This window comes from Chrysemys picta, chromosome 10 (assembly GCF_011386835.1).
Source record: "Chrysemys picta bellii isolate R12L10 chromosome 10, ASM1138683v2, whole genome shotgun sequence".
NCBI lineage: Eukaryota > Metazoa > Chordata > Testudines > Emydidae > Chrysemys > Chrysemys picta.
Window position 1 is genome coordinate 19,006,965 of NC_088800.1, and position 14,014 is coordinate 19,020,978.

Consider the following 14,014-nt stretch of genomic DNA (forward strand, 5'->3'; position numbering starts at 1 on the left):
AAAAACAACTCTGGGACATGTATCAAGACAGCAATGCAGCACTAACAATCTATTGATATTACACAATAGACTTTTCTAACATGGACAGGGCCTTAGTACTTATATAGCACCAATCCTTGTCATATCTAGGTGCTGGTAGCCAAGCTCTGGGACAATGGAAGGTTTGGATGTGTTTACAGGTACAAGGAGTTATTCTTTTGCATACATTGCAAGACACAGGTTCAGTTGTGCAGTCCTTAATCACGAGTTGTCTAACTGAAGTCTGTAGGGCTGCTTTTTCTAGCTCTAGCCTCCATGCTGTGTACTTAGAAATATTTCACAACACATTTCTGTCAAGCCCCGTGCAGGAGTATATTGAGGGCACTTTTCTTAGTGAAATCTAAGTAACTATTATTCACAGTAGCCACTAAATACTTAAAAAGTGTTTCCAAAGAGCAGCTAAATTGCCTTATATATATTCTTCTTAAGCCCTTTTGCTATATTAAAACTCTTGCAAAATACCAGTTAGAGATTTTTCTCATGATAAATGAATGGATTACAGAATTTACATTTTGCCAATTCAATTCTCTCCTCACTCTTCCCCCACACCTCACCCCACCCCAAAGGATATTCTTAACACCTAGTGTGTAACAGAGTGTTTTCATATTGTTCAGAACCATGATAAAAATTCAGATCTTTTAATGTACATATAAAACAATTTAAATGTATTGGATTCTACACCGTGAATGTGGAAAAGATATTTAATTGTAAAATAGAAAAAGTAGGCCAGAGTACAGTTTTAAGGGCAATGCCTTTGAATACAGTATAGGTAAACTAGACTTTGTTTAAGTTTATATAAACAATATCATAAAAGCAGTGAAACATGGAAAGACAAAGCAAAGCACAAATAAAAGACAAGTTATGTTTTACAAAAAAGGAATCCGAACAATAGTTCAAAGTTGAATGTAACACGGCATCGAACAGTCTTAAGGCAGCGTGACCTAAGGACGGGACTAGGAGCCAGGAACTCCTGAGTTCTATTCCCGGGTCTGCCACTGACTTATGTGGCCTTGGGCAAATCACTTAACCTCTCTGTGTTACACTTACATCAGTTGTAAAATGGGGACAATAATGTCCATACCATAGGGGACATAGTGATGATTAATTCTTTACTGATTATACAACACTTTGAAGATGTAAAGCACTATATAAATGCTAAGTATTCGTACAGATCACTGCACAGACAGACACATTTATCACAGTGAAGCACAATGATGATAGATAACAAGAGCACCAAAACAACATCAAACTTTCAGGTCCAGGTGCATAATTTAAATGCAAAAGTCTGTTTATAAAATGTGTCCTTGAGATAATCTGCAGATTATTGGGGAAACAGCTTAATAAGAATATTTTAAAGGAATTGCTATGTGGGTTCCAGTGGAGACAGTCTTTCATACTTCTGTACTTTAAAAATGTTTACACATGAAAGTTATAAGACACACAGAAAAGTGAAGTTTCAATGCCCCCCACTGTCAGCATTTTCAAATAATGTCTGTATTACGTAAATTAAGGTTTTTTTTTATTTTTACAAATTACATTCTTCCAAGAAATATACCATTCACAATAAAACTGGCTGCTAGCTTACTTCAAATGACATTTAGGCTAAACATTTTTTCCTCTCAATTTCCCTCATCTTTGCTGAAAAATATCTATGCAAGATGTGAGTAGAAATTATAAAAACATGCAGCATATGTACAAACTGAAAAGTTTAAAAAATATTAGCTTCATATACATGTAAATCTACTTGGATATATTGGAAATTAAATATAAAATGTTCACTTTCTAAAACAAGGGTTTTCAGAAAATCTAAGACAACTACTTAAAGCTGTACAAAGATTTTCATCAGGTCTAAGTTGTTCCTTACATGAATAACTATTAATTCATTTTGTCACATAATTCATTTTCAAACTGTCAATCTTAATCAGCAACATCACCCTTAAAACTGTTCTGTTTTTCAGAAATTAGATTTATACTAAAATCCAAAATTTCACAAAAACATTGGCTTCTTGTGTTTCTGGATCCCTTCAAAAAGATTTATCAACTCACTTTGGAACTGTAAAAAAAACAACTATTTACAGTATTTCATTTTAAATACTCTTCACAATTTCTAAATTCAGCTTTTATGTTACAAGAAATTCATCAGAGCTCATGGCTTAAGTCCAGTTATCAACCTGTAGCATCTTTGCTATTGTGTAATCCCATTTCTGTACCTATACAGTGTACAGTTCAAGATTGTATTGCAGTTTTCTTGACTGAAAGTAACAGACTTTGCAATATGTCCATTTCAATATTTAAACAGCTTCTTTATTAGTCTGGAGACGGGTCATTGCCTCTAATTTCTGCCGATAGGCCTCTGCTTCTTGCTCTTTCTTTAGAAGCTGCTGTCGATACTTTTGTGCTTCTCGATTTGCCTCATCCAGCTGTTTCTGTAGAGTTTCTCTCTCCTATTAAAACCAAAACAGCAATGTTTTGTCAAATGCATGTTAAGTGCAAGATAAAATGGCAGGTTTTGGACAGCTGAGGTATAAGGCATCATACACAGAATCAGAAGCTAGGAGATCCAATCCTGCAGTTTACTCAGGCAAAACTCTCACTTAAATACTTTTGTGTAAGTTAACAATGAAAGATTGGGCCAGACAACTGCTCACAAGATTTGAAGTGCAAATATACCAAAAAATACTCTCTCTTTAAGAGTATGCTCTTATGACATTTTCTCAGGGAAAAAAGCAAGCTTTGGAAAATATGTTGAATATTTAGGCACAGTTGTCCGACTCAGTTTTCAGAATCTGAATTATTTTTTAAAAAGTTCAAACTTCTTTAAAAAAAAATCAATACACAGTTCATATCCAAGCAAGTTTCCCACTCTGAGTGTGTATATAATTAGAAATGGACACGTCAGCATAGAAATAGAACTTCCAGGGACAAATTCTCGTACATCATGATAAAAGTAACTTCTGCCATTAGACTGACAACCTATTCTTTCCCCCAGTGAGGTGAAATAGGGGTTTTCCACCTTACAATACATACATCTCTAACTGGAGGGAGAAAAAGTTTGCTCATCAATGAAATTCTTAACTAAGGGCCCATCATGCATCTGCATCCATGCAGGCACAGGGGTTTGCCCACACAGATGCAGCTGTAGGACAGAGGCTAAGTTCCAGTTGCAGAATCTTTATTTCTGGCAACAATGCAGAAACCAGAAGGGACACAGCTTGACTTTCAGATCCACAGCTAATGGGAAAAACCTATTTTACTTGTAAAGTGAGCAATCTGATTTAGAAATTAATGAGATACAACAAACATGGAAATTCACAAGATTACTTCGAGTCATATTTCAGACTACAATAGGTGATCAAATAAAAGAGTGTGCTGGCTGTGTGTGTACACTGAACAATTAATGAACACTGCATTCTAATGAGGTAACTGTTTTTCAGCCCATCAGAAGTACATTTTTAATCTACTAAATAATTTAAAAGGGACTCGGACACCTTAAATCTTGTTTGAATATTTTTTAAACCTAGTATTGTTACATGGAAATTTTGCCTAGAATTATCCCTTAAGATTACTGTAACTAAAAGGAATTAAAGAAAAATATTTTTTTCTTCCCTCCCCCCTGCTCTGCCAGCGTGTGCATTTGACAGCGCTTACTATATACAGTTAGTTTGATCAGAATTTAACGTCATCAGCTAACAGTAGCTTGCTGCTCCTCACTATAAATGACAACCAGGCTTTTATGGAAAATAAACTTGGGAGACAAAAGCAGAAGCATGCCAATCAAATACTATTATAATACAACAAAGCTCCATTACAATTACATTGAGTGTGATCTGCTTCCCATTGATGACAAAATTCTTACTGACTTCAATGGGAGTAAGACCATGCTCTTTATTTCTATTCAGCCAATTGGATAGTGTAATTTTAACATTTTAACTAATGGCTCTCCATGCTGTAAAGTGATGGCTGCTCACAATACAATTATCTAACTCCTATATTCTCATTCGTTTCAGTCACTGACTATAAGAATATTTTGGATTTTTTTCCAAAAGGACACTGTACTTTTATGAATTAACAAGTGTTTGGCTAGATTTATTTTTTAAAATTTGTTTAAAGTGAATTATAGTTGGCCATCCTACAAACCAATTGTCTGGCATACCTTGCATCTGCTATATTTAAATATGATGTCACAGAATGGTTTCAAGGCAAAGTGAGACACTTCATTTCAAAGCAGGAGACATTTCCTGTGTCCTAGGAAACATAGCTGAATGTATTTCTATTGTACTCAGCTATTAATAATGTAGACGCTGCCATGCTGTTTGATGCAGAAGAGCCACCGTGACAAACTGCATCCTATTGAAAAATGACTGCCTTGGAAAATAGCTTTGTTTTGATCTTCACTCAAGCAGAAGCCATCTTATTAAAATAAGTGCACCATACTTTTATGGATAAGCCAATTTCTGATTCAATCACTCTTTTCACTTTAATCACCAAGTAGTAGTTGTGGAAGCAAGACTCGCAGAAAATGAAGCTGCCAAGTTATCCCTCAGGAAAATGTTGGTCTATCAAATAAGACAAAGACATAATCACCTTACTCCCTCATGCTTTCTCCTTCACTCTAGCAGCTCAAAACCATATTACCGTTTCAGACCTCAAGCAGGTCTGAAATACTTTTCTATAATATTTAATAATATACTTTTCTTTCTCAGCTCAGTAACCCTACTCCTCACTGGTTTGCACGATTAGACCTAAAAATGTTAAATAAATATAATACACATAGTATGCCTTCCGCTTCCTCCTGTCCCCAATGCTAGAGCTACCTTTAGCTGTCACATGTGGCGCTGAATATGTCAGAGTATAATGACAAAGGTAACTGATCAGTGCTAATGTTAGCATCTGTGTAGCAGAAACAATGGGTGGAGAGATTTTATTAAGTTTCATAAATGTTAGTCATCAAAATAGGGAAGGGAATAAACTACATATATTGTAGTTGCTTTATATGGGGCTTTACACAGTTTTGAACACTGGGCTGAAAGGGAAGCTAAAATCAATAGGTTGCAGAGGGGTAGCCATGTTAGTCCGTATCAGCAAAAACAAACAACCAGGAGTCCTTGTGGCACCTTGGAGACGAACACAATTTATTTGGGCATAAGCTTTCGTGGGCTTGAACCCACTTCACCAGCATCTGATGAAGTGGGTTATAGCCCACAAAAGCTTGTGCCCAAATAAATTCATTAGTCTATAAGGTACCATAAGGCCTCCTTGTTGTTAAAATCAATAGGTCTGTCTCAGTTGGAGTATGCACGAATAAAATGAGTGCTCCATCTTAAATGGTGATGATCTGGATCACTCACTTGACAAGATAATTTGGCATTCAACTTCTAAGTTTATAGTCTTTGGAATCAGAACGCTGCCTTGTAAGACATCATGTGAATGGTTTAATAGTAAATCAACCCATCCAACAATTGGACTGGCCAATTATAATTGCCTTTTGCAAAATAAATATTTAAATTCACATCACAGGACATGTAAAGTGCAATTATACTCTAAAAAAGTATAAAGTGAAGTTAGCACTGTGGGTACAAGTTTGTACCTCAAGGACATCCAAGATCAAATTTTCTCAGTTTATTAGTGAAAAGATTACTTTTCTAACTGCCACAGTTGCAAACTCAACCTGAAGTCTGAAAATCAAATATGTTCTTTCTGGCTTGTAATTATCACCACGAAAAAGAGATTCCACAACTGGAACTTAGTGAGCTGATGATGCAAGATGAGAACTGAATTCACCTCTCTCCCACAGGTATATTTTTCTACAGTGGAAATAGGGGAAGCATAAGCTTATTTAGAAGCTAAATTCTGCTCTTAGTTATACTGCTATAGATCTGGATTAACTAAAGCAAGCACACTTGACTCTAAATAAGAGGAACAAATCTACTGAGTAAGAAATTGTCTTTTTAAAAAGTCTCCACATAAAGTGTGCTTATGTAGCTAATGGAGGGGAATGAGACATAAAATGCAGATACACCAATCTCTAAAGTAAATGGAAGATCTGATGGTGTGTACTATTTTAAATGCTTAAAATAAAAAAAAAACTGTCAGTAATAAAGGAATAATATGAAAAAAATAATATAAAAGTAGAGTTAAACTTTTTGCTTTATGGTAGATTAGTCTTCTGGTACAAAGGAATATCAAAACTGTGATGTTCAGGAATTTGATGGGGGGAAAAAACAAAATCTTCCTCTTATTTGGAAAGGATTTTTTTGCACAATAAATATCTACATACTGCTTAGAATTACATGTCTGAGAAATGCAAGATTATTTTACAAAAAGGAGTTAGATCTGGGTTCAGAAATAGGTAATTTTATCTTATTCAGAGCTTTTTACTATTTAAATTAAAACAGCAATTCTTTTAAGTGAAGATAAGAATTTTAAATATTTTACTGGCAGCTACTGAACATATACAAACGTTGAAAACATAAGATACATACCAAGCTTCCTCTAATATGAAATAATCCACATAAATGAAAATTCCTTGCTTTTAACTAAATCAGTTTTTTCTAACGTTGTCTGAGCCTAAAGTCAAGTCTGCTTATTAGAGAATACAATTTACTTACAACTTGGATTATTTCCAAAACTGAAAAATACAAGAACAATGACACAGAAAACGCCAATCTGCAGCTACTCCTGGGAAGCAGCAAGTAGAAGAAAATAAAAAGGGAGGGTACTGGAAAAGATAAATACTATATACACATGAACAATATTTTTAAAGGAACATAAATAAACAGAGCAGACAGGTTGAAGAAAATCTAAGGCATAAGAATGAAGCAAGCCCTAAAGGAGGATCTTCACAGATGTCTTTATCGGCAGATCTCTTCTTCCCTGTCATAAAGGTGCTAGAGATCTTGTAGAATGCACGTGGATTCTTGATAGATGAGACTTCTTAAACTTATGCAGGATTTATTATGGCAGTCTTGACTCCTTTGCAAATAGATGTTTTAAAACCTTTCCTGGTGCAGCCCTAAATCAAAAAAGACAACATCAGGCTTCTGCCATGGCTATACAGTACGTAAAAGGAGAGAAGAATCACTTCTTTGAGAAGAATGGATTTCTTGATTAAGAGGAAACAGAGACTATATCTTGGATGTGAATTCCACTAGTCTTCTTTTAGAAGAAAGAGAGAAAAAAAAATGGTTATCTACCTTTCGTAGCTGTTGTTCTTCGAGATGTGTTACTCATGTCCATTCCATTCTAGGTGTGCACACGCACCTATGTGCACAGTCATTGGAGATTTCTGCCTTAGCAGTATTGGTATGGTCTGCTGTGGTGCCCCCTTGAGTGCCGCGCTCATGCGCTGGTATATTAGGCGCCACCAGCCTTACCCCTCTTGGTTCCATCTTGCCGGACAGAGGGGTAGGAGGGCGGGTATTGGAATGGACATGAGCAACACATTTCGGAGAACAACAGTTACGAAAGGTAGATAACCGTTTTTTCTTCTTCCAGTGACTGCTCATGTTGATTCCATTCTAGGTGACTCACAAGCAGTATCCTTGGAGGTGGGCTTGGAATTCAGTCTAGCGGCTTGCAGTACTGCTTTACCGAAGCCAGCATCGTCCCAGGCCTGTTGGGTAAGTGCATAATGGGACGTGAACGTGTGGATGGACGACCAGGTGGCCGCTCTACAGATGTCCTGGACAGGCACTTGGGCTAAGGGAAAGCTGCCGAAGAGGCCTGAGTGGGCATTTACAATCGCTGGAGGTGGCACCTTTGCCTGATCGTAGCAGCAATGAATGCAGGCAGTGATCCAAGAAGAAATTCTTTGAGCAGACACTGGATCACCTTTCATCCTGTTGGCCACCACCACGAACAATTGTGTCGACTTGCGGAATGGCTTGGTCTTTCAATATAGAAGGGTAGCACCCTCCTGACATCTAGGGAATGCAACCTACGCTCCTCCTCCAACTTATGCGGCTTTGGAAAAAAAGACAGGTAAGTAAATGTCCTGGCCCATATGAAACTGTGAGACCACCTTGGGCAGGAAAGCCAGGTATGGCCGCAGCTGGACCTTGCCTTTGTAAAAGACCGTATAGGGCCGTTTCAAGGTGAGCTCCCGAATCTCAAAGACTGGCGGGCAGATGTTATTGCAACCAAGAATGTGACCTTCCAAGAAAGGAGAACGAAAGAGAAGGAAGCCAGAAGCTCGAAGGGGGCTCCCGTGAGCCGCAACAGCACACAATTCAGGTCCCATGGAGGAACGGAGTCCCTGATGTGTGGGTAGAGGCACTCGAGGCCCTTGAAGAACCTGGTAGTCATGTCCTGGGCAAAAACTGACCTACTCTTGAGTGGCAGATGGAAGGCCAAGTGGATCTTGATAGATGAAAGGGGGACAGAAGGTAGATGCAGAAGGTAGTCCAGTGTTAACTGCAACAAGGCCCGCTCGGGCCGAATGCCTTTATCAGAGGTCCAACAAACAAACCGCGTCCATTTGGCCAGATAGATTGCTCTGGTGGAGGGCTTTCTGCTGCCCAACAGGACCTGTTGGACACTGGCCAAGCACTCCTGATCCTCTAAATTTAATCATGCAGCAGCCAAGCTGTCAGGTGCAGTGCCACCAGGTTTGGATGCAGAAGACTGCAGTGGTTTTGGGACAGCAGGTCCGGCCTGAGCAGTAGCTGTAACGGCCATGCTAGCACTGGTTTGGCACACTTCTGTACTGAAAGGTACAGAAGTGTGCCAAACCAGTGCTAGCATGGCCAACCTGGCGCTATGAAGATCAACTTCGTTCTGTCCAGCTTGATCTTCACCCTGTGAATTAATGGCACTGGGGGGAAGGCGTACAGCAGAGCCCCCAACCACGGAAGCAGAAAAGCTTCCGACAGGGAGCCTCTGTCAATCCCCCCGAATAGAGCAGAAAACGTGGCATTTCCTGATCTGCCTGGACGCGAACAAGTTCACCTGGGGAGTCCCCCATCTCTAGATGATGATGCTGACCATTTCCAGATGGAAGGACCACTCGTGGTGAGACGAAAAGGTCCTGCTGAGGCGATCTGCCAAATCATTCCTGACCCTGTGGAGGTGTACTGCTACGAGATAGATGTCATATTGTACACGGAAGTCCCAGAGCCTGAAGGTTTCTTGGCAAAGGGCAGACAATCTGGCTCTGCCTTGCTTGTTGATATAGAACATAGCTGCTGTATTGTCTGCCAGGATCTGGACCACTGGGCTTTCTATGTGAGGTAGGAAGGCTTACCAGGCCAGGTGAACCGCTCTGAGCTCCCTGACATTGATGTGTAAGGAGTGATCGTGACTTGACCAACGACCTTGCGTGCTAAGATCGCCCAAATGGGCTCCCCACCCCAGGTCCGAGGCACCAGAGATGAGGGTCATCGAAGGGGATGGAGCCACGAAGGGAATTCCCTCCAATACCAATGCAGGATTCTGCCACCAGATGAGTGATGACAGTACGTGGTCCAGGACCTTGACCACACAATCCATGCTGACTGTTGGGGGACGTAGACCGACGCCAGCCACGTCTGCAGGGGCCTGAGGCAGAGCCGCATGTGCTGGACCACGTAAGTACAGGGTGCAATGTAGGCCCAGCAATCGCAGGCATGTGTGAGCAGTGCCGAGAGGGTGGGCTTGCATGCACGAGATGAGGTCCACCATGGCTTGGAACCGAGCCTCAAGACGGAAGGCTCTGGCCTCAGTAGAGTCGAGGACCGCTCCAATGAACTCTATGCATTGCACTGGAATTAAGGTCGACTTTTTCTCATTTATTAATAGCCCCAGGTCGCGACAGGTGGAGCAAACCAGATCGAGATGCCACCGCACCTGATCCCGGGACCGGTCCTTTATTAGCCAGTTGTCAAGGAACTGGTAAATTTGAATACCCCGGTGCCTCAGGTAAGCAGCCACTGGGGCTATGCACTTTGTGAATACTCTTGGGACTGACGAGAGACCGAATGGCAGCACCGTGAATTGGAAATGGTGCTGGCCCAGCACAAAATGGAGGAAGCGCCTGTGCCCTGGGAAAATGGAAATATGCATCCTTCAAATCAAGGGCGACGTACCAGTCTCCCGGATCTAGGGAGGGGATGATGGAGGCTAGGGAGACCAAGCGAAACTTCAACTTCTTGAGAGACCTGTTCAGGCGATGCAGGTCCAAAATGGATTTGAGGCCAGCTTTTGCTTTCAGGATTAGGAAGTAGCGGAAGTAGAACCAATTCCTTTCATGTCCCAAGGGACCTCCTCCTCTGCCCTCATGTGTAGGAGATTCACGACCTCTTGGATGAGAAGTTGCTCATGAGAAGGGTCTCTGAAGAGGGATGGGGAAAGGAGGGTCGGCCACGAACTGCAGGGTGTAATCTGAAGATATTACGTCAAGCACCCAACCGTCCGAGGTCAGACGAGACAAGGCCGACCGGAAGGGGCTCGGGCGGTTGAGGAAAGAGTGGGAGGGTGGATCCTGGAAAGTGACTAGGATGCCGTCCTTGAGTGCAGACTCAAAATGTCTACTTCTGGCCTCCTTAGTTCCTGGAAGGGCCAGGCTGAGCAGATGAATGGGAAGACAACAGATGTCTCTGCTTAGACCTCTTGTCTCTATCCTTTTTCCTGTAGGTGCTCAGCCGGGTAGTTCCCCAGGACCTAGTCCGGGGAGGTGGAGACCAGAACAGCCTGCTGAAGAGTATGAAGGCCCAAGGAGCAGAGGGTGGCACGGGAGTCTTTAAGGCCATGGAGCCTTGAGTCCGTGAGCTCAAAGAAGAGCCCAGCCCAATCAAACGGCAGGCTCTGAATGGTGGCCTGCATCTCCTGGGACAGTGGTTCTCAAAGCCGGTCTGCCACTTGTTCAGGGAAAGCCCCTGGCGGGCCGGGCCGGTTTGTTTACCTGCCCCGTCCGCAGGTTCAGCCGATCACGGCTCCCACTGGCCGCAGTTCACCGCTCCAGGCCAATGGGGGCTGCGGGAAGCAGCGCAGGCCGAGGGATGTACTGGCCGCCCTTCCCGCAGCCCCCATTGGCCTGGCCTTTTCCGCCTTCTTAGAAGTAAATGGAATGGAAGAGGTGGTCTGCCACAGCCATTTGGCAATCTTAAAGGCCCCTGGGTAGATGGGCAGTGTGACCTGGGCCGGGATGGAGGAGCATATAACATAAAGAGGTCGTCGCACTCCTCTGCGAACTCCTTAACTTTTAAGTTCAAATTGGTAGTCACCCTTTTAAGGAGGGCCTGGTGCTCCTTGAAGTCATCGGGGGGACTGCCCATTTGGGAGGGACCCGCCACCACTTTGTCCAGAGATGACAACGACGAAGGCACTGCCGGGGAAGGGACGGGTTCCCCTTCCATCTCCGGGGATGGCTCCATGGGTGTTGGAGCCTGCTGCACTGCCCCCACGTCAGATTTGGTGCGGTATTCTAATTCTGGTGCCGGCGGTGGCTTGTCCAAGGCAGACAGGGAACACTGATGGGAATATGGGACCGGTATTATGGGCACACCCGAGAGGTTCTAGTATGGATATTGAGTGGGCTACTGTCACTGCTGCCACGCCACCACTGCAGATGCTGCACCGGTCTTGTGGGTCGGCGGCGAATCACCCCCTTGGGCTGAACTCCCAGTCCAACTCGGACCATTGCACTTCCGGCGACCAGAGCAGAGCCACTGAAGCCTGAGCCTGCCAACTGACCCTGGTTGGCAACCAGTGAGACGAGGGAGAGGATCGGTGCCTGATCGACGAGCAGTACCAAGGAGTTGGAGACAGATGCCATGATAGGGAGCGATCCCGCCCCGGTGGGGACTGACATCTGGGAGACCGTCTAGGCGAAGGTAACCTGAGATCTTTGGTGGGAAGCTTGCTGGTACCAGGGGTATGGAGACCAGTGCTTCAACTCATCTCCCATGCCTCGTAGGCGGAGAGCGCGGCGTTGGGGACCTGGGCCTTCTGACCGGAGACCAAGGGTATGATGCCAGGGTTCTAGGCCGCGGAGATGGGGACCGAGAGTGCTCCACTACCCTATGAGTACCCCTATGAAGCCCCGGGGTGGGCACATGGCCTGACATAGGTCCTTTGCCCGAAGCCCCTTTACCTCGGGTGCCAGGGGGCTCCTCTTCTTTTGCGCTTCTTAGGCACTCGTAAGGGGGAAAGGTGCCAGGTGGAGCATGGTGCCAGTGATGCGCTCCGCACAGATGCCGAGGTGCTTAGCGTGGGGTCCGAGCAGGAGGGCTCTGATGCAGGACGAAGCACAGCCTCCATCAGGAGGGCACTCAAGCGGATATCCCGCTCCTATTGGGTGCTAGGGCAAAAGTTTTTACAATTCTGCACTTGACCTTTCTATGGGACTCCCCCAAGCACTTCAAACAGCTGTCGTGGGGGTCACTAACAGTATCGGCCTGTTGCATGACGAGCATGGTTTGAAGCCAGGAGAACGGGGCATGCCCCACTCCAGGACGAAATCCCAGCCGGGACTCTAACTACCAAATAACCTAACACTTAATTTAATGGCTAACTAAGTACCTACACACTATATACAAAGAAGATAAAGAGGTGTAAAAAAACTGCTAATGCTCTTGCAATGCTAGACGAGGTGCTCTGACCATCACGGGTGGTAAGATGGAACTGAGAGGGCGTAGGGTTGGCAGTGCCTGATATACTGGTGCATGAGTGCGGCACTCAAGGGGGCGCCACAGCTGATCCTACAGATACCGCTAAGGTAAAAATCTCCGACGACTATGCATGTGGGCGCATGGACACCTAGAATGGAATCAACATGAGCAAGCACTCAAAGAATAGCTCCTTGCAAGAAAGGACTCAGACCAACTCACACTTCTAACAGGATGATTTCCAAAAGAAAGATAACTTTGATTGCTATGAAATATAACCAAGTTTCACTCATGGGTTTAAAAAGAACTCTGGTATGAGCACAGAGGTTCAAAAGTAAAACACCAACAAGCCATCAGATACTTTCTGATACATTACCTTAAACAGCTGACAGCTCTGTGGAAATAGGAGACATGAGGATGTACAGGAAGGGTATATCAACCGTTAATCAGGTTTAGAGCTCCAACGGCTGACATTTGAACCTACAAACAATTGTAGCTAAGTAAGAACTCAAGGATGCTTTGAGTGGCTGTAATTTCTAAAACTTGCACCAAGTACAGTGGCTAAAGGACTGTAGCTTCAACCTTTTGGCTGTTAACTTTAACCTCGACAGGTTCAGGTGAAGAACTAGATACAGATACAGCTGATCCCTGAAGAATGAGAGAGGCTATGGGCTGAAGATGGATTTTTGAAGCACACTGGAGAACCAAGACCTTCAGATTCAGAAGAGAGCACTTAGAATAATCTTTGCTTGAAACCTCTTGATATATTCCTGGCCATCTTGCTGTAAGTGGGGGGAAACCAATACCTACATCCAGGCCCCCAGATAGTTGAATGAGAGGGCATTCACCCTCCAAACATGGGGTCCCAATACTTGGTACAACAGAGAAAGAATTGTTGATCTCGAATCCCAACGAACAAGTCCATCTGATGAAGAACCCAGTTTTAGAATACTTCCCTTAAGTGTAGATGGCTGGAGTGAACAGGAGAGCCTTTTCTAATTTGTAAATTTTCTAATTTGGATAGACTACAGAAGGACTGGCTCCTGAGTGAGGAACTCGTATCACCACCCTGTATGCTGCATAAATGCAACTGAAGCACAATGGTTACATTCTTTCTGAGACAGAACACGGAGAGGGGGGAGGGGGGGAGGAGAGGAAAAATCTCACCAGAAAAAAAGAAGAGATAAAGTGCATAAAGCTGTCTACCATAGACAGAATGACTGGGGACTGAAAGGAACCACATCAGTGCTAGGAATCGCTACAGAAGATATGGATGGTAGTGGTTTTGAGTAGGCAGATAGTTCATTCTCACGGTTTCCCTGAGATAAAGTGTTTTTCTTACTGTACAATATTTTACACAAGTATTCATCTGAAGTCTGGCTGTATTTTAAAGA

General features: G+C 43.3%; 1 protein-coding gene across 9 annotated transcripts in view; it reads right to left on the reverse strand.

Annotated features, from left to right (window-relative positions):
* Positions 1–726: 726 nt before the first annotated feature.
* GABPB1 (GA binding protein transcription factor subunit beta 1) overlaps positions 727–14,014 on the reverse strand; it is a 48,843-nt gene continuing 35,555 nt past the window's right edge. For 7 of the 9 annotated variants that reach the window (XM_065559368.1, XM_024102893.3, XM_005307256.5 and 4 more), the window contains one exon: positions 727–2,483. In XM_065559368.1, the coding sequence (XP_065415440.1) occupies positions 2,331–2,483 (153 nt within the window). In that variant the 3' untranslated portion in view covers positions 727–2,330. Of the gene's footprint in view, positions 2,484–6,752; positions 7,052–14,014 lie in introns of those variants that run through there. The other 2 variants (XM_042845680.2, XM_065559365.1) reach the window with 2 other exon arrangements.